This window comes from Argopecten irradians, chromosome 8, assembly GCF_041381155.1.
Source record: "Argopecten irradians isolate NY chromosome 8, Ai_NY, whole genome shotgun sequence".
NCBI classification, from domain to species: domain Eukaryota; kingdom Metazoa; phylum Mollusca; class Bivalvia; order Pectinida; family Pectinidae; genus Argopecten; species Argopecten irradians.
In genome coordinates, this window is record NC_091141.1 from 1,499,009 (window position 1) to 1,524,108 (window position 25,100).

A 25,100-nucleotide genomic window follows, 5' to 3' on the forward strand; every position below is an offset into this window, starting at 1 on the left:
TAGACATTGAAATTATCTCGAATATGATATATCGAGTAAACCAAAGCTTGCCAAAAGTCAACTGAAAGACAGTGTCCTCTTTTCTTTATTTTTTGTTGATATATATCCCTGGTTTAAAGACCTGCTGATCGTTGTGTTATATTGATGTAGGTGTTATAGATATAAGGTCTCAGGAACCTGATGTTTAATCAGTATTTGTGTACGAGATGATCGGGGAAGTAATGTTAACCCGCTCGTGTCATAGAGGCCGTAAGGCTTTCTCTTGATGATATCTAAATATCTAAAGATTTAACATAACGATTGAAAGAAGACCAGACATTTGTGTGTGTCTCGTTTTTGTGTGAATTGTATATTCACTTTGAATTTAAATAGTGTTATTACATTTCATCGTAATATATTTATCCAGATAGAAGTAGGAAATGGATTTGGTTTGGTCCGATCATTACAATTGGGTCACTGCTGCGTGGTCCCCTGTGAAAATGAATACGAACTTAAATTCACAAAGATTAAAACTTTATTTTCCAAACATTAAATACCAGTGAATACCCGCTCTGCTACTCTTCTATCTCTCAGTGTCTCTTGCCTTAACACAAGTATTTATGTACGACAAGATAAGAGACAGTTTGTATTATGTAGGCTACGTCTGTGGATGTATTACATCAAGGCTAACGCCGATCTATTTATAACCCAGTTATTGTGACTCGTTAGTCTAGACACACTGCATGCTTCCTCTACTTATTTATTTAGAGGCATATGTCTATTTGACGACAAAAGCAACACTTTATAAACAAACATTATTTGTGTCATCTCAACATCAATGTTTAATTAGTCTATTACTTCATGATTATGTTGCAAAAATTAGTTTTTCCTTAATTATCTTAAAATCAACAGAATTTTTAATTCTATTTCATAGTGTGTACTGGGGGTAATCTGTATTACTAAAGGTCACCTGTCATTTTTACAACAGTGGACAGATTAAGTTGTGTAAATGTACTGTTAAACACCATTGTCTGTACTAACTTGTCTCAGTAAGCCAAATTCAGAATTTACATAAAAATGAGTTTGGCAACATTCCAATGAAGCTTCCCGTCCATACAGGTCGAAATCTAGCACGCTTTCAATCAAACTTGCTCGGGACTGTCACTAAAACTGCCACGACAAAATGGAGATCCTCGGCATGGACCTACCAGTGTGGGTTATTCTGTTGGTGATACTTTGTGTCCTCTACACAGTGTAAGTATGGTATATATTGATCAATGATAATTCCAAATACATAATGGCAACAGTGACTGAAGTGTTATACAATGTGGCTCTTACGTTGGAACTTGAACAAAAAATAAGAATAGCGACGTCGATTCTTTTATTCATTTCTTTTAAATTTGGTTATATTGCGTGTCTTCATTAAAAGATATTGTTTCGACATAAGATCTGTAACTATTTTTTTAAATACGTATAACCATTTCATAACCTATGCATTTACGCTTATATATTTTCAAAAAGAATGTTAAGCTTGGATGCCTACTATGCGTGAAGGTAATGACACACATATATAGATATACAGGCGTAATTCTGTACCTAACCAATGTGCATTGCAGACAACATTTTAACAATGACTATGAATCACTGACAAGATGTTTTTATGATCAACCAGACTTAAACTGCGTCTTACTTTTGACAATGTCCTAGATGTTTAGTAATCATATGACATAGCGCGTGGAAGTAAACATGTATATGTGTACTATTGCACTTGGTATCGCTGTTATTCTAGGTTGTTCATAAGAGTAGAATGTCACCTGTGACAAATAATGGGTTTAATGGTTTAAGACCCTTTTTAAACTAGTGATTTTTTGTATCGCTTCTTAGGCGTAGTTGAACATAACTTAGTTACTAAAAAGTGTCTACTGAAAAGTATACATTCGTCCCAACCTTACATAATACTGAAGCGAATGATTGTAATATAAGATATTTTGATTAGAGTTATTCCCCTTGATTTCCGGAAGTTTATAATGATTCTTTAATTAATTAATGACTAATCAATGTGCAGGTCTGGAATATTGTAAATAGTTTCTAATTTTACAGTTACATGTAGGAAAGATATATATAGCAAATTAAAAGTTGATTACAGTTGAAATAAATAAGTATTTAATTATTGAAATTCTGTATACCAGGAATAATTTACTGATTCTAAGTTAAGTAGCTCAGAATGATTGTCAATGGAGAGCACGATGTAAGAGGCGAATCTCTGCTTCGGCAAGGTTCTGTCAGTGACCAAGCTGAATAAGTTTGGGCCCAGCTGAGTAAGTTGGGGTTCCACTGTTGCTACCACTATGGGGTATACGTTGCAGGGTACTGCAGTACAGGGTGACGGGGTGTCAGTTCGATACCAGGTGTTCAGTAACACAGGGCGGCGTGTTGCTTGAACAATGAGACAAGGTTTGCCAAAGCTCTAGGTGCCGCGGTAAAAGGGTGACTCGGTATTGTAGTCACAGGTGTCTCGGTATTGGTGTCGTGATAATGTGTACTTTGTACACGAGGAACTGACTGTCATAGTGAAGCAGCCTCTTTACTTAGACCTGTGGTATTGAAGATACAGGGTGCTCAAGGTGATTCAGTTGTTGTATTTACCAGGTGTAAATGAATTGGATCATGGTTGTTAACATGTGATTATGAGTCAAGTAGACTAGCCATTTATTTGTATATATTGTTGGCAGTATTTAGTTTGTTGTGGTTAACAGTGCCTGGGTCCAAGATAGAACTTGGTAACGGACCGTACTACAGTTGTAGTTGCAGTACAGAGTAGCAACAGGCATAGTCGGTCACGCGACCGTTACAATACTGTTACTGTATATATTTGCATATTATAATCTATAGCCGCCATTTTCCCAGCAAAGAAAAAAAGACTCGATGTGTCTGCCTTTAGAAAGTCGGATCCAGACAAACCAGCGCTCCCACTATGCTATAAACACACGTAAACACAATTGCATGGAACCCTGTGGACTTGCAAAAGTAAAATGTACCATTTTGTTTTGCATATTTTGCCAATATTTACAACCAATACAACAATATACCAGTCAACAATAATATCGAAGGTTAAAACAGATCAAAAGACACATTATATCAACTGAGTTATCTTCAATAGGCATACACAAACCGTGAGTTTAAACGGCGTCTTAAACCTTATTAGTACGTTACGTGACAGAATACTGGATTCTGATTGGCTACACACATGGTTACTATTTGCAATAGTGCCCGTGCAAGTGGACACTTTTGTAGTGACGCGAAATTGAACGTGAATGCATGGTGATGGCACCATAACATGACCTCATTATAACGTTGCGCTTCGACCAAGACGTCAAGATGGCGGACAGGCTGTTGTGTGTATGGATGGAAGCAAATGTTGCTTTTCTACAGAAGACAGTTCACTCTCGTTGTATATTGATCTACCTTTAATCTTCATGAAACTGAATTCCGTTTAATAGAAACACAGATTTCTGCGATAATGCATATGTTGTACTTTTAATGTGTGTGGAAATGAGAATGGCGTTGCGAAGTGAAGCTTGACGTGCTTCTGTTACGATTACATGAAAACGGGTCTCATGTGAAGATGATGTACGAAGCACATTATGGCCTGGTTGAGAGGGCACTATTGCAGCATAGTATTGTCTCGTAATGGGATAGTGCCCTCGCCTTCGGCGCGGGCATTATTCTATTCCTCGACAATACTATGAGGCAATAATGCCCTCTCAACCAGGCCATAATAGATAAACAGAAAGTGATCGGAACCAAAGTAATATATTGAGGCAGGTTAACTATAGATATAAGGAGCTAATTAGCATTGGATACGGCAATTATGCTAGTTTACTATATATGCGGATATTTTTCGACAGCAATAAGAATAAATCTATAAGGTCTTAATTTTGTTTTTTTTATATGAGATTTTATGAAACCAGTCACAAAAGTTTTTTTAACATTATTTTTGCGAGGCCTGGCAACATGAAGCTGTGTTTAATAAAAGCACATATGGATGAACACACATTTAAGATTATTTTTATCACATACCTAAATTTTAAAGAGCCACTGCTTTGTCATTACGTCCTCTCACCACGAATACAAGTCATCGTTTAAAATCATATTTATTTATGACGTCACATTGGATTTCCAACCGATAAAAAGCGACTGGAAATAAAAATATTACACGGTTATCAGGCGGAATATGTAATACATAGAGGTTACAGAACGAGTATTCTGAATATAGAATCTATTCCGAACGAGTGAATTTTTTTTCAAAAAATACTAATTAGATACCAATTACATGTATATAAAGCTCGTGTATTTTGTAACTTACGAATTGAATTCCATATCCAATTACCCCGTATTGTGGGACCTGTTTCTACAACAATTAAATCATCTACAACAAGGTCAGAATCATTATCAATGCTAAATACCAATGAACCCATAAATAATGTTAAATACTCATTACTATTCAAATGTCAAATACCAATCAATAATGTCAAGTAGATATTATAATGTCACATGAGATATTCCATTCACAATATCAAATAACCGCTATCAATGTCAAATGTTCATTATAAAATAATTATAATAATTTCAACTTCGTTTAAAAATGAGAACAACCCCCCCCCCACACACACACACACACAATTCTACCATCAATATCATACGTATTTACGTTGTTTTACATGTTATTTTTGTAGTTTGATGAGTCGAAGCTTCTTCACATTCAAACGGATGGGAATACCTGGACCAACACCTGTTCCAATTCTAGGCAATTTACCGGCCATGGTTATGCAGGTAACGATTTCAATGATTTAAAAAATAAAAGCAATCACAGTTCTGATGTTTTGATATACATGTAATTATATCTTATTTTCTGTGTGTTTTGTTATGTTTTTGTTTTTAATTGTTTGAATTTGTAACTAAATGCCATCTGATTATAATACAATTACGAACCTTCAATGACACTAGTAGCATTGTATACGATTCTGTGTTTTTTTACCATTAGGGTATCCGTGCTTTTGACCAAAATGGAATACGAAGATATGGGAAGGTATTTGGGTATGTTAAATTCCTATAATCATTACGGAGAAAATATTATTTTGCGTTTGCATATTTCAGAGTTGTCTACACTTACGAGTAGGTATTGGATGTGACGTCATGTGTCTGCGAGCGTCATAATTTTCGGAGAAAATGACGTACATTGCGCTCACAAAATAACGAAGTCATAATGAATACCTACCCACAAGGGAGCTAACTCTGTACTATGTACAGACGGGATATATGGGCAATTGATTATGTATGTATGTATGCAGTTTCATCCATTTACTTTTAAAGGGCCACTACCTTTCCGAAACGGCATTTAATTTTTAAAATAGGAATGTAAAACGAGATCAATAATTTTGTAGAGTTGCAGAAGTTATTAACTATACGTTTACTAGCACACTTATCATCACCTTCATAACTATTTAATTAGAATAAATAAAATGTTAATTTTCATAACGCGGGTCGTTTTATGTTTCCCGCCGTCGTCCTAATTGCCGCGCGGTAGTTGACTTTCACTGCGTCAGACGGCAAAACAGCGAAATGAATCTCCACTGTTATCGTACATTAGACAGGAAATCATGCATATGTTTGATGTTGTAACCTCATCTTAAGCCATCGATATATATTTTCTTTTGTTATTAATATTTTTAAGAAACCTTTATATTTTGCCCAGTTTCATCCATTTACTTTTAAGTAAAGTCGTTGATAGGGCAGTGATAGACCGATGTCACTTAAATTTCCGTTTGGGTTACGGGGTCCGATGCTTTGTATTATTGAAACAAGGATATAGCTACCAATTACCATATCAGTCCCTAGAGAATGTACTGGCACCTACTGTTGTCATCGCCTTCTTTCGATATTTCACCTTTAGTTTTGGATAAGCTGTGCTGACGTCATTCGTTATCTTGACTTAACAATAATGTGTTCATAGTTTTGGTTACCGTCTCCGAAACGCAAATGCATTTCGTTGTTGTTGGTTTTTTTCTTTATCAATATCATTGCCCTGAACATTTTATCATCGCATTTATTTCATATGTTACGATATTGTTAAATATATAGCAATTGGAACTAAGCGATTTGCTTTATATCTATACTTCTATTTCTTTTAGTCATTACGATATGATCGCTTCCAACCTAGTTGTAGCTGACAAAGAGATGCTGAAGGAAATCTTGGTGAAACAGTTTAACAATTTCCCTGATAGAATGGTTTGTATTATGAATATCTTTAAAACTTTCACTGCATACGGAATTCTGTGTCATGTTCCATTCTTCAACCCAAATTACAATTGGGAGGTCATTATACAGTTAACCTACCTTAGCAACCGCCTCTGTATTAATATCACTGACACAATAAGCGGCCGTTTATAACACATATGACCTGTGTACAAAGACTACTTGACTATAGAGACGGCTTCACTGGTCGTTATAGACAGATTTGACTGTATATCAATTTTAGTGCTACGCACAAGTACACAAATTATGAATTGTAATGTATCTTTAGTTTAGTACAAGTGATACGTTTTTGGGCATCATGACAAACTGTCTTCCTATTGTTTCAGACGATTCCAGAATTCAACGGCGATTTGGAGTACAACCTACTGAATACAAAAGGAGACTATTGGAAGCATGATAGAAGTGTTATTACTCCTACGTTTTCATCAGGGAAACTACGGAAGGTAGAAACTGGTCAAGTTCTATACACTATGTCAGGGCCCGGTTTCATTAGCATTCCATTACTTTAAGGGATTTCTTAATGAATAAAATAACCCGAAATTGAATTTCTGGGATTCTTTGAAGTTAAGTTATAATGATAAAGTTGGGCCCATGAGACTTTACTGAGGCAATATATTCGGAAAGATATTAAAAGATGTTGCTTTTCGAAAACCAGAGTGTTGTCTGAAAGTAATAAAAAAGTAAGAAAGCATGTTAATATGTATAACCATTATCATATACTAAGTAAAACATTTGTGAATACATTTGTGATTTTTTTTCCATAATCCGTTATCATTATTTTATATCTAAGATGGTACCGCTAGTCCAAGAAGCCTGCGACACACTGATCAAAACATGTCGGGACGCTGTAAAGGACGGAGACGATGGCCAAGTTGAAATGAGAAGGTTTGTTTCAATAGCTCAGTAGATATATATTAAACCATAAAATCTGTCTCGGAGTAAGAAGCAGTAAAGCAACACGAATTTCATTATGATTATCACCCGCAAAATGATAATACTAATAAAAGCTATGAAAAATATAAAAGTATTAAAGATACACGCCTACAATGTCATTGATTCCGCAATGTATAATAGGTATATCTATATGTGTTGTCTGAAAGTAATAAAAAAGTAAGAAAGCATGTTAATATGTATAACCATTATCATATACTAAGTAAAACATTTGTGAATACATTTGTGATTTTTTTCCCACATCTATATTAAGTATCCTTTATAGTTAAATTATCTTCAAGGTGACTTCATAGGCACCGGTTCACAGTTGGTCATTGGGAGAAAGGCACTTGTTCCTGTCCCCAGCCATAGTCTATATAAGTGGTAATTTCTATTCCCGCTTAACGCTCGACAATGGAATGGGAATGGAACGACTGGTTTGCCAGTTGTCAGTATAATGTACGGAATGTGATTTTTTGTTGTCGTTGGAAGCATGCTTCTGTGATATAGCACTATAAAAAGGGGAAGAGTGGATCCACTATATACACTGTATTATAAAGATACCTCACACATCTCCACAAATCACTCATGTACTTCAGTAACGAAAAACATACGCAAAATGTAGTCTTAAATGACCCTAGCTATCAATAGATAGTTAATCTAGTAAACCAACCAACCATCGAAACATCCTAAAACGTTATCTGTTTTACGTTCATACATCTGATAGATTGTTTGGGGGATACACCATGGATGTGATCAGCTCTACGGCCTTTGGTATCCACGTGGACTCCCAAGGAAATCCCAACGATCTTTTCGTATCTCATGCTAAAAAGTTGCTCGATATCAGCCTGACTTCGCCGTGGATATTTACAATATGTGAGTATAATAGTTATTGTGATTTCTAAGAATTCAGCAAAGACACTTGATAACTGTTTCCATTTTTGTTCTCTCTTAACGAAATGGAATTTAGCCATGACGTTGTATGTTTATAAATAATCACTTATCATTTCGGGTATCGAACCACGACCACGTCGATGACCAGTGAAATTGCGAAAATAATATTTACAAAAAACTTACCGACTGTAAAGCACTGCCATAAACAGTTAAGGTAAAGTGTACAAATGTACACTTCAGGGCAACGAGAGTTCCAATCTCACGGTTACTTAAAATGTTTAGAGTGAGCTCCCTTCTTTGCTGATGGACGATCGTATTTTATGCAATGTTACCTTTGACAGCCTATAGGATCGAAGAAACATTTGACGTATCCCCTTTTTTGTATGAAATGGCAATTTTTAGGCAAAATGGTTGTTTTTTGCACAAATTTGTTTGCTATTGCATTGTAAAATGCTCTTTGAAAAACTTGTATACGATTATAACTCCATAGCTTTATCAGACACTGTTTTCATGTTTCACTCAGATTGCAGATACATATAATGAAATGACTTTTCTTTACATGGAGTTGGAAGGCTTGATGTTGCTTGTGATGTTCATGTCGATGTAGTTGAATGATAATGGAGGCGTTGACTTTTAGTTGCATAGTTTTTATTTGTTTCCATATGCATATTTTAGTATAGTGGACTAAGGACTGTATAGTCCTATACATCCTGACGGGAATTACAATCATAACTTCTCCGTCTACTAAAATACATGTTCCTACAATTAATTTCCATGCTTCCTAATGTTGGTATCTTCAGAGGTGTCCTGGTGTGAAGTGTGTCATGTCTGTAGTGTATGTTGTGTCCGGAGTATGCTTCCTAGTGTTGGTATCTTCAGAGGTGTCCTGGTGTGAAGTGTGTCATGTCTGTAGTGTATGTTGTGTCCGGGGTGTCTATGGAGTGTCTATGGAGTGTGTTTAAAGAATATCTCGAGTCTCATATGTATTCGATACCAGGAAGCAGGAATGGCGTAAAGGTCACGATTTCCTAAAATTATGTCAGGCAATGATTGAATAACAACTTCCTAGTTATGAACTGACTTCCTATATGGACTTAGACGATGTTCCTAAATCAACTGCCTGATGATATATTCAAATTGGTCAATCAAATTATCAAGTTATATATAGCTTACTTTAACTTAAATCTTTAAATTAAATTTCCATTTCAAGGCATCGTTATACTACATACAGGTACCTTTTCGTGTCAGATCTGTGATTATTTAAAGCTGATCTATCCTAAATGATATTAGATATTTTAACGATCTTTTAATTAGGCGATATCATTTGAATTTGTTTGGCCTTCTTTCATGATCAAGTGTCGTTTAAAAACAATATTTCGTCTTTGAATATTATTGAGTTATCTGCTATGAGGTACTGATTGTGTCGTTATATGTTTGATAGTGTAACGTCATATTGTTCAGAGAAACCGACATACGTTTCGCTTTTGAAATAATATATATTACACAATCGTTAGATACAAAAACGGACTGGGTTGAATTGGTTGCCGAAAGATGGCGTCCCCAAAACACCACATTACTGGAAGCGCTGGCATCAATCCCGCATATGTTTCGAACTAAGTCCAGAAGTAGAAGGTATACTGTATCAGGGCATCATTCACTGATGTATATACCGGTTATGAGCAGATTAATCCACATCTAATAATTACGTTTCAGTGCTGTTTCCATCATTAAAGCCATTGTTCAAACAAATGGGAGCTACGATTTTCCCGAAGGATAGTATGGCATACTTCCGTAAACTTACGACACGGCTGGTGGAGGAAAGGAAACAGAACAAAGAGGTATAAATAGGTCATAAGTCACGTGGTTGTCAGTGTCGTCCTGGTTACTTACTCTCTATATATTATACTGTGTTATTGAAATGTCTAGATTATTAAACATATTTTTCTTGTTAACATCAAGCATACCTTGATATATCACAGGTACACCTATTCACATTAATATGATATTGCAATATATGACAGTATTTTAAATATTGTATATGATAAACGTAAACAAGGATAGAGGGAGAGAGTAGATTTTTTATGATACTGGTAAATAATTACAAAGCAAAAGAGGGAGAGGGTATTATATTTTATCAGTCTGATAATATCACACTTACAATGGTAATAAATTTAAATAATCTTTTTTTTCTTATGCCAACGATTGAGATTGCAATCAACATATTCCATAGCCTTGCTTAGTCTGCCCTGCAGGTAGGGCGTTAGAATTGTACCTGCTGCCCCTATTGCATGATCGTAAAAGACGACTAAATTTAGGATCTTATCTTTTCTCTTCTTCCTAACTGACTCTCTCTTTCCTAATGCCTCCCGTTCGCCCCTGTGAGGAAGGCTCTGGGTTCTGTCCCCTGGCCGAGACACACCAAAGTCTATAAAAGTGGTAGTTTCTGCTCCTGCTTAGCGCTCAGCATACAGAGAGTGGGACGACTGGTTCGCCCGTTGTCAGTATAATGTGACCGGGTGGGGTGTGTTGCTTGGTGTCTTTGGCGGCATGCTTCAGTGATATAGCACTATAAAAAGGGCAACAGTTCCACTATACAAGAAGACACAACATGAATACACCGCAGTCTCCCAAAACACGCACCTCGCACAACATACACGCAGCACACCGCATACATGGGAGGCCGTCCTTACATGACCATAGCTGTTAATAGGACGTTAATTAATCAAACAAACAAACAAACAAACCTTGGTTAGTTGCCATTCTCTTTTCACTCCTTTACACAACCACGACTTTGATGTATTGCATGCACATAATTCTGCGTACTTGATTGCACCACATATGTACCCTCCTTATCCATTGGGTGTCGAAAGTAAATGATGCCGTGCAAATAAACTTCGACGTGTATTTCTCCTTTTTTATACTAGGTTGGCCGTACAGATTTCCTACAGCTGATGGTAGATTCCCAGGAGGACAGAAATCTGTCAGACGAGAGCAATGGTACAACACATCACGTAAACACTAAACAGAAAGGTACGTCACTATCTCTAGCTTAAACTAAAATGTGTGCTGGTTGGTTTACAGATCCAGACATTGTTTAATTACCTTGATTAATGATACAATCAGTTTGAAAGCAAAACTTGTCAAGACATTGCGTGCGATTATGAATGTCGTCAATTTCGGGGGCAATACGAAACAGCAAATACTCATCACCGCAAGATATGGCTCGAACCTGTAACATTCATGTATTATACTTTTTGTTAATGTCATAAGCGTCTAGCGGATCTAGATGTGGTAAGCGACAATAAACTACTTCCGGTTAGTCAGTCATTAACCATGTTTGTTGTGTTATATTACACGGTGTCAGAATCGGGATCCATCGCCGATATACGTCACTGACAGTATCAGAGACAATATGAAATGTAAACATCGAACATCGGTTTAAACAAATCGACTCAAGTTTTGTCGATCTGCAATTTTACTTCGTGTAAAATCTGTAACAAACGTCGTGCCTTGTCAAACAGCATGACGTCGAATTTTGAACAGCCCTCACTGGATTGGGATGCGAAAGATATTAACAGTTAATATCAACGATTCCAACCACATGTTTCATTCATATTTAAAGGACCGTTAGCAAAATCGGAAGCTAAGGACCGCGCTGGCTGGATCGGAATGTGGATAGGGAAACAGGGCCGGGAGGTATACAAAACCCTAACGTGGGCTGAGGGAGATGAGGACAACACTGAGGTAATTCTCACAAAGTTAGGAGAATACATCAAGCCCAGAAAAAACAAAAGAGTGGCTGGGTGGCTAGATTTAAGGTCAAACAACGACGTCAACTTGAAGGTGAGAATTTCGATAACTTTGTCAAAGATCTCCGTATAATTCTGATGGATTGTGAGTACACTGACCCAGATGATGTTTTGATTGATGCTATCATTGACGGTGTTAAACAACCCAAGGTTCAAGAGAGACTGTTAGACCAAGGTCAGAATCTCACACTCGCTAAGGCCATAGAAATCGGTAGACAATACGAACTCTCACAAAATCAACTTAAAATGTTGCGAGGCGAGGGGGTAGTTGGATTGAACAGTGTAAAGTCGTTCAAGCGTGACAAGAACCCTAAAAAGTTTAGACAGAAAAAGAACAAGGAGTTTCAGGAGAATGGTAAATGGTAAAGTCAGACAGTCAGGCAAAATACTCCGAACATTTTCCAATCATCAAATTCACCCATTGTTTACTGTCTCACTACCAGTAGCTCACTCCAGATCTGATGGCATTGAACATGTTGACTTTGAAATTGTGGACATAATTCAGGAGAATGTTCTTAGTGGTGATACTGCTGAAAAGTTGGGACTCATATCGAGAGTAGCCACAGTCGAAAAACTCCAAGAGTTTCCGGATGCTACTAAAACGACTGGAACTCTACCTGGTTTCTACACCATAAAGATTGAGCCCAATGCCCAGGGAGTAGTACATGCACCACGGAAACAACAAACTGCACTTAAGCCTAAGATAATTGAAAAATTAAAGGAAATGGAGAAGGACAACTTCATCACAAAGGTCAATCAACCTACTGAATGGGTAAATTCTATGGTTGTGTCTATGAGAAATGGGAAGGTCAGAGTCTTCCCTGACCCTAAGGACTACAACAAGGTCATAAAACGTGAACACCACCCAATGAAAACTGTGGAGGAAGTGGTCGCAAATATCCCAGGTGCTACAGTGTTCTCAACACTAGATGCCAAATCTGGATTCCTTCAGATAAAGTTAGATGAAGATTCGTCTTACTTGACAACGTTCAACACTCCAATCGGTCGGTATCGATGGCTACGCCTACCCTTCGGTATTAAATGTGCCCCTGAAATCTATCGACGCATCATGGATCAAATGCTGGAAGGGATCGACGGATCTGTCGCCATAATGGATGATATACTGATCGCGGGAAAAAACCGAGAGGAGCATGACGTCATTCTAAAACGTGTAATTGGAAGTGCAACTGAATACAATCTTAGACTGAACTTTGACAAGTGTCAAATCAGGCAACCTAAAGTTAGCTATGTAGGGCATATTATTAGCGCTGAAGGCCTAAGCCCTAATCCAGACAAGATACGCGCCATCGTCGATATGCCAGCTCCTGAAGACTAAGACGGCGTTAGACGATTTCTAGGCTAGGTACAATATCTCGCCAAGTTCATACCAAACATGAGTCAAATAGATGTTCCAATACGGACATTACTCAGAGATGATGTAGCATTGAAATGGGAACATGAACAGAAATCCAGTTTTGATCACCTGAAACGCCTGTGTAGTACACCACCAGTTCTAGCATTCTATGACGTCAATAAGGATGTGGAGATTCAGTGTGACGCATCAAACGACGGCCTCGGAACAGTCCTAATTCAAGATGGCCGCATCATAGCGTACTCCTCAAGATCTCTCACGAGCATTGAAAAAAAAACTATGCTCAAATAGAAAAAGAAATGCTCTCCATTGTACATGGTGTCACAAAATTCCACTGCTATATACTAGGGAAAGAATGCACAGTGTACAACGACCACAAACCATTAGAGGCAATACACAAGAAGCCACTGCAATCAGCTCCAATGCGATTACAGAAGATGCTGATGCTGATGAAACTACAGTGGTCTGACCTCAAAATTGTGTACAGAAAAGGGAAAGACATGGTAGTAGCCGATGCTTTGTCAAGAGCACATTTACAAGATACCAGTACACCAGAGACAGATGACTTCGAGAATAAATACGCATTCGATCTTGTGTCTGTTACTCGCGTCAAGTATCTCGATATCGTGAAACGTACTCAAAGTGAACTACGAACACTGTGTGAAGTTATCATGGAAGGGTGGCCTGACAATAGAAGTGACACTCCTCTTGGAGCGAGACCCTATTGGGACTCTCGTGTTGAGCTGTCTGTCGCAGACGGCATCATCTTCAAAGGTCGAAGAATAGTAATCCCAAAGAGCATGCAACAGCATATGTTAGAGCGGATACATGAATCACACTTGGGTATCGCAAAATGTAACCAACGCGCTCGAGAAGTCATGTACTGGCCAGGAATGAGCTCGGAAATTGAAACGTTGGTACAAAACTGCAGTAAGTGTGCTGAGGTCCAAAACAGGCAACAGTCCGAACCACTTCGACCAACTGAAGCGCCAGAGTTACCCTACAGTGAGGTAGGATGTGATCTATTTGACTTTGAAGGCAAAAAACACCTCATTCTAGTAGACTTCTACTCGCAATACATTGATGTATTAGCCTTACATTCCACAACGTGTCAGTCGGTAATGACAGCCATGAAATCCGTGTTTAGCTGCCATGGAATACCGAAAAAATTGAGATCGGACAATGGACCCCCGTTCCAGTCTGCTGAATTTAAGTCGTTCTGTAATTCATATGGAATACAACATGTGACCTCTAGTCCATATTACCCGATTTCGAATGGAGAGGCAGAACGCGCTGTACAAACAGCAAAAAAACTATGGCGAAAGAGTGAGGATAAAGGTCTAGCACTGCTTAACTATCGTACTACACCTCTGCAAGGTGTGAAACTTTCTGCATCGCAGTTACTCATGGGAAGGAGACCGCGAAACACATTACCCACATCTCGCGACCTGCTGAAACCAACAGCATACAACCAGCAAGAAGTAAAACGCCATTTTGAGATAAAGAAAGCGCGTCAGAAATTATATTATGATTCGCGCAGAGGAGTAAAAGTATCACCAAGTCTCAAACCTGGACAACATATAAGGTTGGAACCAACCCCAGGATCCAATTCAGAGACCTGGATACCAGGGACTGTAGTAAAGCACTATCAACACCCTAGATCCTATGTAGTTAGATCTAGCAACAAGCTATATAGGCGCAGTCGTAAACATCTCCGCGCTTCGAACGCAGTCGCGAATGCTGGAGAACACATGGAATCCGATTCGGAGGAATCGCCCTCTCCAGACTTAAAATGTGAGGACAATAAGGAAGGCAACTCTGTTTCTTTGGAGGAACCACATCTGGCACCCACTTCCGGTCCATCACCAGAGGTTACTAGGTCAGGGAGGAGAGTGACCCCACCAAAGAAAATGGACCTTTGAACTTTTCGCGGCCTTTCTAGTTCGAATTGGTGTAGTTTCTAGTTATGTTAATTAGTTCTAGTTAAGTGTTATCAGTTTTAGTCCAGTAAAATTACGAAAAATAGAGGCTTAACCTCCAAATAATTGCAACAGAATTTGTTTTCTGCTTTGTGGGTTGGAGGATCTTAGTATTTTACCATGAAAAAAGTCGCCAAAAATCATATGTTCGGAAAGTCGTTTTTTCAACACCCGAAAAATAAGAAAATATATAAAGAAATCACACTTTTGACCACTTTTAAAGTACAATATCTGCTATTTTTGCAATACTTGAAATATGAAATCGGGTATATAGTAAGACAAGCTTTAGATAAGTACAAATAAGTTGAAATGATACAATAATTTCAGTCAATCCAAGAAATAAAGAAGGATGAAAACGGTTAAAAACCTTTGAATTTAGTTGGCAATACCGTTTTTGTTCTTTTTAGATGCAAACATTTATAAAATTTTACCCTGAACAATATCAGTTAATGTTTTATGTCTTAAAGGAATACTTTTTCTTTGATATTAAAGCATGATAGATAATACATTAGCTAGAAATTAACTAAATATCAACCCGTCAAGTTGACTGATCGTGCCAATTTGAAGTGTTTTTATAACTTTATAATTTTGGCAAAACTCCCATTTTGGTAGTTAATATTTCGGAAAATAAAAAAGCAAATGCTTCCAAATATGTGATATCCTCTTTTGTATATTTTGTACTTGTTATTTTGATCATTTATTGTAAAAACGATATAAATATGCACATCTTATTTAGTAGTAAAAACTTCCTATAACGTTAATTTGGCTGAATATCAAAATATGTCTAAGTCCATAAATTTGCAATACAAATATCTTAATTTTGCGAATATGCTTTATTCGTTTGTCATAACATTTTGTCAGTAAATAAATCAGAACTGTGATGATTTTCAGCTATAAAATTGAAATTGAACTTTTATTTTATTCCTTTATCTCATTGAAAATTATGTAACCCCCATACGGTTCCATTATGGAAAAATGAAAAACTGACCTATTCAAATATTTGATCAAAAAGAAACTTCGATTTCAATTTATAAAGAACGTTCCATTATGGTGGTAATATCTGCCAAAGGATTTTGCAATCTGATTAGTCACAGAATAGATATTCACATTTTTGATATTTCAACTTAAGGACTTAGCCAATTAGAGAAGTTTAGTCAAATTGGCACTAAATGGGGATTTGATCGACCTCACGTCTTTTATTTTTGGGGATATCTTAATATAGTTGTCTCTTTTAGGTGAGTTTAACCTACATATAATCTGAATTATTAACTATCTAAACACTTGAGACGGTACTTACTGAATAATTCTTGAATAAAAAAGACATATTATTCAATTTGGACTTCAAAATATCCTTGGAAAAGGCCAAAATACCAACTTTTAGCAACCATGTTATCTCTGGTAGTAAAAGTAAAATGTTTTACTTTTAAAGCCTTTAATCAACAAGTTTTATTTAAAAAGATTCCACCAAAATGAGTATCAATGGTATTGTTGATAATAACAATTTTTTATCTTAACAATCCAACAAAAGCATATTTGGCTGTTACAAGGACATACTTATGCAATTTTCATGCTGTCATACTTTTTCCCTGTGTTGATTTCAACTTAGATTTTTGGCAATCTGTGCTGTCCTTATAACATTCTTGCCATACAGTAATTTTCTAGTATCTCATGATAACCATGTAAGTTTATATTTGGCTTCAAAGTTGGCAAATTATGCAAATATCCCTATTTTTCAGATTTTTTGGGGGTCAAGAAAAACACTTTCCCAAATTTTTATTTGTGGCGACTTTTTTCCTGTATAAAACAAAGTCAGATCTGTATGAAAAACAAAGAAAAAATTCTGTTGCAATTATTTTGGGGTAACACCCTATCTTTACTGGACTATTTACAGACTTTAAAGTGTAGTTATCTTTGAATGATAATAATTCATCATCATGGCACAATGATTACTTTATTCATTAATGGAATCATCTGAAGTATTGACTGTGCTCTAAACTCTATTATAGTGCCAAAGACTGTGCTAATACTCATTAATAAGCATTCTAGTCATTTAACAATAATTACCCATCTTGTGGATATCTGTCTGTTGTGCCATTAGTACAGTTAGCTTCAATTTTAAGTATTATACGTTTTGTTAATGTCATAAGCGTCTAGCGGATCTAGATGTGGTAAGCGACAATAAACTACTTCCGGTTAGTCAGCCATTAACCATGTTTGTTGTGTTATATTACAGAACCTGGTAAAATTATCGTTTTGACTCTTTTCTGAAACAAAAATAAACATCTTTTCAAAACCTATAAGCCACCTAATCACAGAGCAATATCTCAAGAAACATGACTATGGGACTAAACTTCGTAATGCATTTACCATATGTTCCGATATTTTATAATCTTCTGAGAAGTTTTATTAGCAGGCTAAAATACATTGTAATGGCATATTCTTAACTCATTTGTGTGCATCCTATGTCTAAGGTATAACGTTTGACGGGATCTTAGCAAATGCCGAAATATTCTTTGCTGCGGGATACGAAACTACGTCTATCACACTTACAATGACTGCGTACAACCTCGCTTTGAATCCAGACTGCCAGGACAAGTTACGTAGGGAAATTGAGAAAGAGATAGGGTCGGTAGGTATAAGATATTGATGAATGTAGAGACATGCTATTACTAAAGTTAATGTCACTTAGCATTGTTTAAATACTTATTTAGATAATTTAGATATTTAGACATACATGTATCAATACATTTGAACGGATGTACTGTGTCATCCTATGATAACTTAGGACGTTGTTTTAAAATATCCTGATCATGCTTTGGACAAACTAGTTCTTTTATCTGACGAATAAAGTTACCGAAGTTAATACCCACATTGAAGTAACATTTGCATTGATGTGCATGACAGTATACTTAAAAAGATACATCTGTTGAGTCTAATATTATTTTGGAACCCCCTTTTCCGAAGGTATAACAGCATTAAACTTGGATGATTTCAATTACCGACTAAAATCCTAATCATAGGGGCTATATAAACAGTATAAACTGAATATTGAACCATAAGTTCTTGGTATCTGTCAAAACTAGTATCATCGTGATATTAATAACTGTACTTTGTATATCGGGTTATCATTATCAACTACCAGCACTCAATGTTTGACATGTAACTATATTATTAAAGGGAGGTAACTCGTTTTGAATGTGCATAATTAGACAACCTTGATATTTAGATACCAACATTTACAAAGACATCATCATATTCTGTAGGACAACGTCGACTACGAGAATGTTCAGAAGCTACAGTACCTGGATATGTGTATCAATGAGACTCTAAGGATGTATCCGCCAGCGATGAGGTGAGGTTCAATAATCACATCCTTAAATTCGTTTATTATTGGTTGATTAAATTATCGCCTAATTAATAGCCATGGTCATTTAAGCCCGATCGCCTGTGTAAGCGGTGGGTTCCGTGTGTGAGTGTTTTGATTGAAGTGCGCTTGTGTTGTGACAGTGGAACCTCGGCCTTTTATATAGTATGCCGCCAGGGATAAGATCACATCATACTGAAAACTGGCAAACTATTGAACGCTAAGCAGGAACAGAACACTTTTATAAACTATGATGTGTCTCGGTCAGGAGACAGAACCAAGGACCTTCCTCGCAGGGGGAGCACTAAACACCTTGGCAGAAGTGAGGCGATAGGACATTATCTATTTAAACCACATTGAAAACAATCTTACATTTATATTAACCACATTGAATACAATTTTGTTGTAGATTTGACAGGACGTGTGTGAAAACAACAAAGGTCAAGGACATCACTTTAAAACCAGGAATGGTTGTGACTGTACCGGTTTATGCACTGCACCACGATCCTGATGTTTGGGAAAAGCCAGAGGTGTTCAACCCGGCAAGGTAGTATTCAACTAAACAATATTTGAGAAATAACGTATGTTTAGTTTAGTAAAGAAATAATATTGTTTGTTTAGTTTAGTAAAGAAATAATGTATGTTTAGTTTAGTAAAGAAATAAAGTATGTTTAGTTCAGTAAAGAAATAATGTATGTTTAGTTTAGTAACGAAATAAAGTACGTTTAGTTCAGTAATGAAATAATGAATTTTTGGTTCAGTAAAGAAAAAATGTATGTTTAGTTTAGTAAAGAAAAATGCATGCTTAGTTAAGTAAAGAAATAATGTATGTTTAGTTTAGTAAAGAAATAATGCATGCTTAGTTAAGTAAAGAAATAATGTATGTTTAGTTTAGTAAAGAAATAATGTATGTTTAGTTCAGTAAAGAAATAATAAATTTTTTGTTCAGTAAAGAAAAAATGTATGTTTAGTTTAGCAAAGAAATATTGTTTGTTTTGTTTAGTAACGAAATAATATATGTTTAGTTTAGCGAAGAAATAATGTTTGTTTAGTTTAGTAAAGAAATAATGAAGGTTTAGTTTAGCAAAGAAATAATGTTTGTTTAGTTTAGTAAAGAAAACATGTATGTTTAGTTAAGTAAAGAAAATAAAGTATGTTTAGTTTAGCAAAGAAATAATGTTTGTTTAGTTTAGCGAAGAAATAATGTTTGTCTAGTTTAGTAAAGAAATAATGTATGTTCAGTTTAGGAAAGAAATAATGTTTGTTTAGTTTAGCAAAGAAATAATGTATGTTCAGTTTAGTAAAGAAATAATGTATGTTTAGCTTAGTAAAGAAAACATGTATGTTTAGTTAAGTAAAGATATAATGAATGTTTACTTAAGTAAAGATATAATGTATGTTTAGTTTAGTAAATAAATAATGTATGTATAGTTAGTAAAGAAATAATGTTTGTTTAGTTTAGTAAAGAAATAATGCATGTTTAGTTAAGCAAAGAAATAATGTTTGTTTAGTTTAGTAAAGAAATAATGCATGTTTAGTTAAGCACAGAAATAATGTTTGTTTAGTTTAGTAAAGAAAATAAAGTATGTTTAGTATGTTTATGTAAAAAAAATAATGTATGCTTAGTTTAGTAAAGAAATAATGTATGTTTAGTTTAGTAAATAAATAATGTATGGTTAATTTAATAAAGAAATAATGTATGTTCAGTTTAGCAAAGAAAAATGTTTGTTTAGTTTAGTAAAGAAAAAATGTTTGTTTAGTTTAGTAAAGAAAATTAAGTATGTTTAGTTTAGTAAAAAAATAATGTATGCTTAGTTTAGTAAATAAATAATGTATGTTTAGTTTAGTAAATAAATAATGTATGGTTAATTTAATAAAGAAATAATGTATGTTCAGTTTAGCAAAGAAAAATGTTTGTTTAGTTTAGTAAAGAAATAATGTATGTTTAGTTTAGTAACGAAATAATGTATGTTTAGTTTAGTAAAGAAATAATGTATGTTTAGTTTAGTAAAGAAATAATGTATGTTTAGTTTAGTAAAGAAATAATGTTTGTTTAGTTTAGTAAAGAAAATAATGTATGTTTAGTTTAGTAAAGAAATAATGTATGTTTAGTTTAGTAAAGAAATAATGTATGTTTAGTTTAGTAAATAAATAATGTATGGTTAATTTAATAAGAAATAATGTATGTTTAGTTTAGTAAAGAAAAATGTTTGTTTAGTTTAGTAAAGAAAAAATGTTGTTTAGTTTAGTAAAGAAAAATTATGTATGTTTAGTTTAGTAAAAAAATAATGTATGTTTAGTTTAGTAAAAGAAATAATGTATGTTTAGTTTAGTTAAATAAAAAAAATAATGTATGTTCAGTTTATGTTTGTTTAGTTTATAAAGAAATAATGTATGTTTAGTTTAGTAAAGAAATAATGTATGTTTAGTTTAGTAAAGAAATAATGTATGTTTAGTTTAGTAAAGAAATAATGTTTGTTTAGTTTAGTAAAGAATAAAAGATGTGTTTAGTAAAAATAATGTTTGTTTAGTTTAGTAAAGAAATAATGCATGTTTAGTTAAGTACAGAAATAATGTTTGTTTAGTTTAGTAAAGAAAATAATGTATGTTTAGTTTAGTAAAGAAATAATGTATGTTTAGTTTAGTAAAGAAAATAAAGTATGTTTAGTTTAGTAAAGAAATAATGTATGTTTAGTTTAGTAAAGAAATAATGTATGTTTAGTTTAGTAAAGAAATAATGTATGTTTAGTTTAGTAAAGAAATAATGTATGTTTAGTTTAGTAAAGAAATAATGTATGTTTAGTTTAGTAAAGAAATAATGTATGTTTAGTTTAGTAACGAAATAATGTATGTTTAGTTTAGTAAAGAAATAATGTTTGTTTAGTTTAGTAAAGAAATAATGTATGTTTAGTTTAGTAAAGAAATAATGTATGTTTAGTTTAGTAAAGAAATAATGTTTGTTTAGTTTAGTAAAGAAAATAAAGTATGTTTAGTTTAGTAAAGAAATAATGTATGTTTAGTTTATTAAAGAAATAATGTATGTTTAGTTTAGTAAAGAAATAATGTATGTTTAGTTTAGTAAAGAAATAATGTATGTTTAGTTTAGTAAAGAAATAATGTATGTTTAGTTTAGTAAAGAAATAAAGTATGTTTAGTTTAGTAAAGAAATAATGTATGTTTAGTTTAGTAAAGAAATAATGTATGTTTAGTTTAGTAAAGAAATAATGTATGTTTAGTTTAGTAAAGAAATAATGTATGTTTAGTTTAGTAAAGAAATAATGTATGTTTAGTTTAGTAAAGAAATAATGTATGTTTAGTTTAGTAAAAAAATAATGTATGTGTTTAGTTTAGTAAAGAAATAATGTATGTTTAGTTTAGTAGCAAAAAATGTTGTTTAGTTTAGTAAAGAAATAATGTATGTTATGTTTAGTTTAGTAAAGAAATAATGTATGTTTAGTTTAGTAAAGAAATAATGTATGTTTAGTTTAGTAAAGAAATAATGTATGTTTAGTTTAGTAAAGAAATAATGTATGTTTAGTTTAGTAAAGAAATAAAGTATGTTTAGTTTAGTAAAGAAATAATGTATGTTTAGTTTAGTAAAGAAATAATGTATGTTTAGTTTAGTAAAGAAAAATAATGTATGTTTAGTTTAGTAAAGAAATAATGTATGTTTAGTTTAGTAAAGAAATAATGTATGTTTAGTTTAGTAAAGAAATAATGTATGTTTAGTTTAGTAAAGAAATAATGTATGTTTAGTTTAGTAAAGAAATAATGTATGTTTAGTTTAGTAAAGAAATAATGTATGTTTAGTTTAGTAAAGAAATAATGTATGTTTAGTTTAGTAAAGAAATAAATGTTATTTGTAAAGAAATTATGTTTAGTTTAGTAAGAAATAATGTATGTTTAGTTTAGTAAAGAAATAATGTATGTTATAAGTTTATGTTTAGTTAGTAAAGAAATAATGTATGTTTAGTTTAGTAAAGAAATAATGTATGTTTAGTTTAGTAAAGAAATAATGTATGTTTAGTTTAGTAAGAAATAATGTATTTGTTTAGTAAAGAAATAATGTATGTTTAGTTTAGTAAAGAAATAATGTATGTTTAGTTTAGTAAAGAAATAATGTATGTTAGTTTTATGTTAGTTTAGTAAGAAATAATGTATGTTTAGTTTAGTAAAGAAATAATGTATGTTTAGTTAGTAAAGAAATAATGTATGTTTAAGTTTAGTAAAGAAATAATGTATGTTTAGTTTAGTAAAGAAATAATGTATGTTTAGTTTAGTAAAGAAATAATGTATGTTTAGTTTAGTAAAGAAATAATGTATGTTTAGTTTAGTAAAGAAATAATGTATGTTTAGTTTAGTAAAGAAATAATGTATGTTTAGTTTAGTAAAGAAATAATGTATGTTTAGTTTAGTAAAGAAATAATGTATGTTTAGTTTAGTAAAGAAATAATGTATGTTTAGTTTAGTAAAGAAATAATGTATGTTTAGTTTAGTAAAGAAATAATGTATGTTTAGTTTAGTAAAGAAATAATGTATGTTTAGTTTAGTAAAGAAATAATGTTGTTTAGTTTAGTAAGAATAATAGATGAAATAATTATGTTTAGTTAGTAAAGAAATAATGTATGTTTAGTTTAGTAAAGAAATAATGTATGTTAGTTAGTAAAGAAATAATGTATGTTTAGTTAGTAAAAAATAATGTATGTTTAGTTTAGAAAGAAATAATGTTTGTTTAGTTTAGTAAAGAAATAATGTATGTTTAGTTAAGTAAAGTCTTTTAACGTCTTTGAAAGACATACGGAGTAGTATGTCTTTCCATGACGTTAGATACTAATGGGGGTAAAATGGCAGCTCCTCCGTACGTTGTGTGATACTGATTTCGGATTTTTGAAAGACTGCGGTATGTAATTTTGTGTCATAATAACGACTCTTTTCGACATTGAATGCTATTCAATCTTTAGATGAAAAGGGGCAGAGATTTAATGATATTTAATTTTCATCTACAACTATCCTTTCAGTAATATGTTAGCAAATTACTTTTCAAAAATGATAAAGATTTGTGCTTTATTTATGACAGTTTTTGATATGTTGAATATACTATTTGATATCTCAATTGAAACTGCTACAACCGCTACATGCATTAATACTTTTTTCCTTTATTTCGTAAGACTGGGACTCTTTTTGTATGTGGTGTTAAATCAGACGAAATGTTCAGATACAATGTATTATGAATGGCTACAGCTACTTATGCTATCTGTTGATCTATTCCAGATTTTCCCCTACTGAGAAGGCGAACCATGACCCTATGGATTTCATGCCATTCGGACACGGCCCCCGTAACTGTGTTGGTATGCGATTGGCTTTACTAGAGGCCAAAATGGCAGCTGCTGAAATGATACGCAATTTCAGGCTTAGCGTCGGCAAGAAAACGGATGTAAGCAATTTCCTTTGCTTGTCTATCGAAATATCATTTTGCGTTTATATTCAGTTTTTTTTAAACAAAATATTGTATATATCTTTCATTTTGAAATATAATATGCAGTTCCTATCTGTAACAGATCCCGCCAAAAATGGATGACGCGGCGATTCTGAAGCCAAGGTTTCTGTGGCTGAAAGTGGAAGACATCAAACATTAGTAAAGAAGCATCGAGAGATTCTGAAGAAGGTCTGGTGTTGCCTAAATCATTTCTATTATAAAACATTCTCATACGGATTTTGTTAATCATTGTAATTGTATGTACACGTACGTGGATATTTAGTGTATGATCCAGACTGACGACAAATCATCAGTTTAAAATCATTATAATACAGCCCAATAGCCATGCAGAATACAAAAGATATAGTGGAGCTGTCAACTGTAAAATGTGTTAATACCAACAGTTTTCATGTCGCTTTGTTTGTTTCTAAAGATAATAATGTGAATACAGTTACACTTCGTGTTTGACTGTTAGACAGTACAAGACACAAGGATATGTATTTAACGTCGCATATTGAGTAATAAACAACAAAGAAGGGAGTGTTTGAATTGCTTCAAAACCTTCATAAAGAATCAGTCGTAATAAATTTTCCGATATAACCGAATACTATAACGGAAAATATTTAAAAAAAAACAACAGAAAAAAGATATCAACGCAACTATATCTCCTTCGATTGCTGGTGACAATAGTCTGTAATGGTACTTCATATTCATATTATTAAATCAAGATGTGTATTTGAGCATTACGTCATATGTTCGTGGACGTTGTATTTTCTACGTCATATTTGTAGATTTATATTGTCCACATTCTACTATAAAGCAACAATCCATTAAGCTTTGCAATAAAGAAATTGGAAACTATTTTGTCTTTTTCTTTGTTTTCACTGGTGTTAATGCTTTGCTATACTACCATCCATCATTTTCTATAATATCTCAATCGATCTTGAATAATAACACCACCTCAATGCATTTGTACAACAGC

General features: G+C 33.6%; 1 protein-coding gene across 2 annotated transcripts; it reads left to right on the forward strand.

The window, feature by feature from the left end:
- Positions 1-1,053: 1,053 nt before the first annotated feature.
- Positions 1,054-24,979, forward strand: LOC138329065 (cytochrome P450 3A11-like). 2 transcript variants are annotated; one of them, XM_069275789.1, is made up of 14 exons: positions 1,054-1,233; positions 4,716-4,812; positions 5,024-5,076; positions 6,171-6,267; positions 6,621-6,737; positions 7,085-7,179; positions 7,952-8,100; positions 9,832-9,956; positions 11,043-11,148; positions 17,750-17,907; positions 18,542-18,630; positions 19,052-19,189; positions 23,914-24,076; positions 24,201-24,979. In XM_069275789.1, exons 1-14 carry the CDS (start codon positions 1,163-1,165, stop codon positions 24,276-24,278), a joined length of 1,536 nt encoding a protein of 511 aa, XP_069131890.1. In that variant the 5' UTR covers positions 1,054-1,162; the 3' UTR covers positions 24,279-24,979. The 2 variants fall into 2 exon arrangements, with proteins under 2 accessions (XP_069131890.1, XP_069131891.1); XM_069275790.1 differs by lacking the exons at positions 1,054-1,233; positions 4,716-4,812; positions 5,024-5,076 and adding an exon at positions 5,174-5,314.
- Positions 24,980-25,100: the final 121 nt, after the last annotated feature.

Excerpts from the sequence above, each read along its gene's own strand:
- LOC138329065 (XM_069275789.1), top strand. The coding sequence starts at position 1,163 with ATGGAGATCCTCGGCATGGACCTACCAGTGTGGGTTATTCTGTTGGTG. Across the intron at positions 6,738-7,084 it reads CATCAGGGAAACTACGGAAG|ATGGTACCGCTAGTCCAAGA; the intron begins GTAGAAACTGGT and ends TTTATATCTAAG. Across the intron at positions 7,180-7,951 it reads GGCCAAGTTGAAATGAGAAG|ATTGTTTGGGGGATACACCA; the intron begins GTTTGTTTCAAT and ends TACATCTGATAG.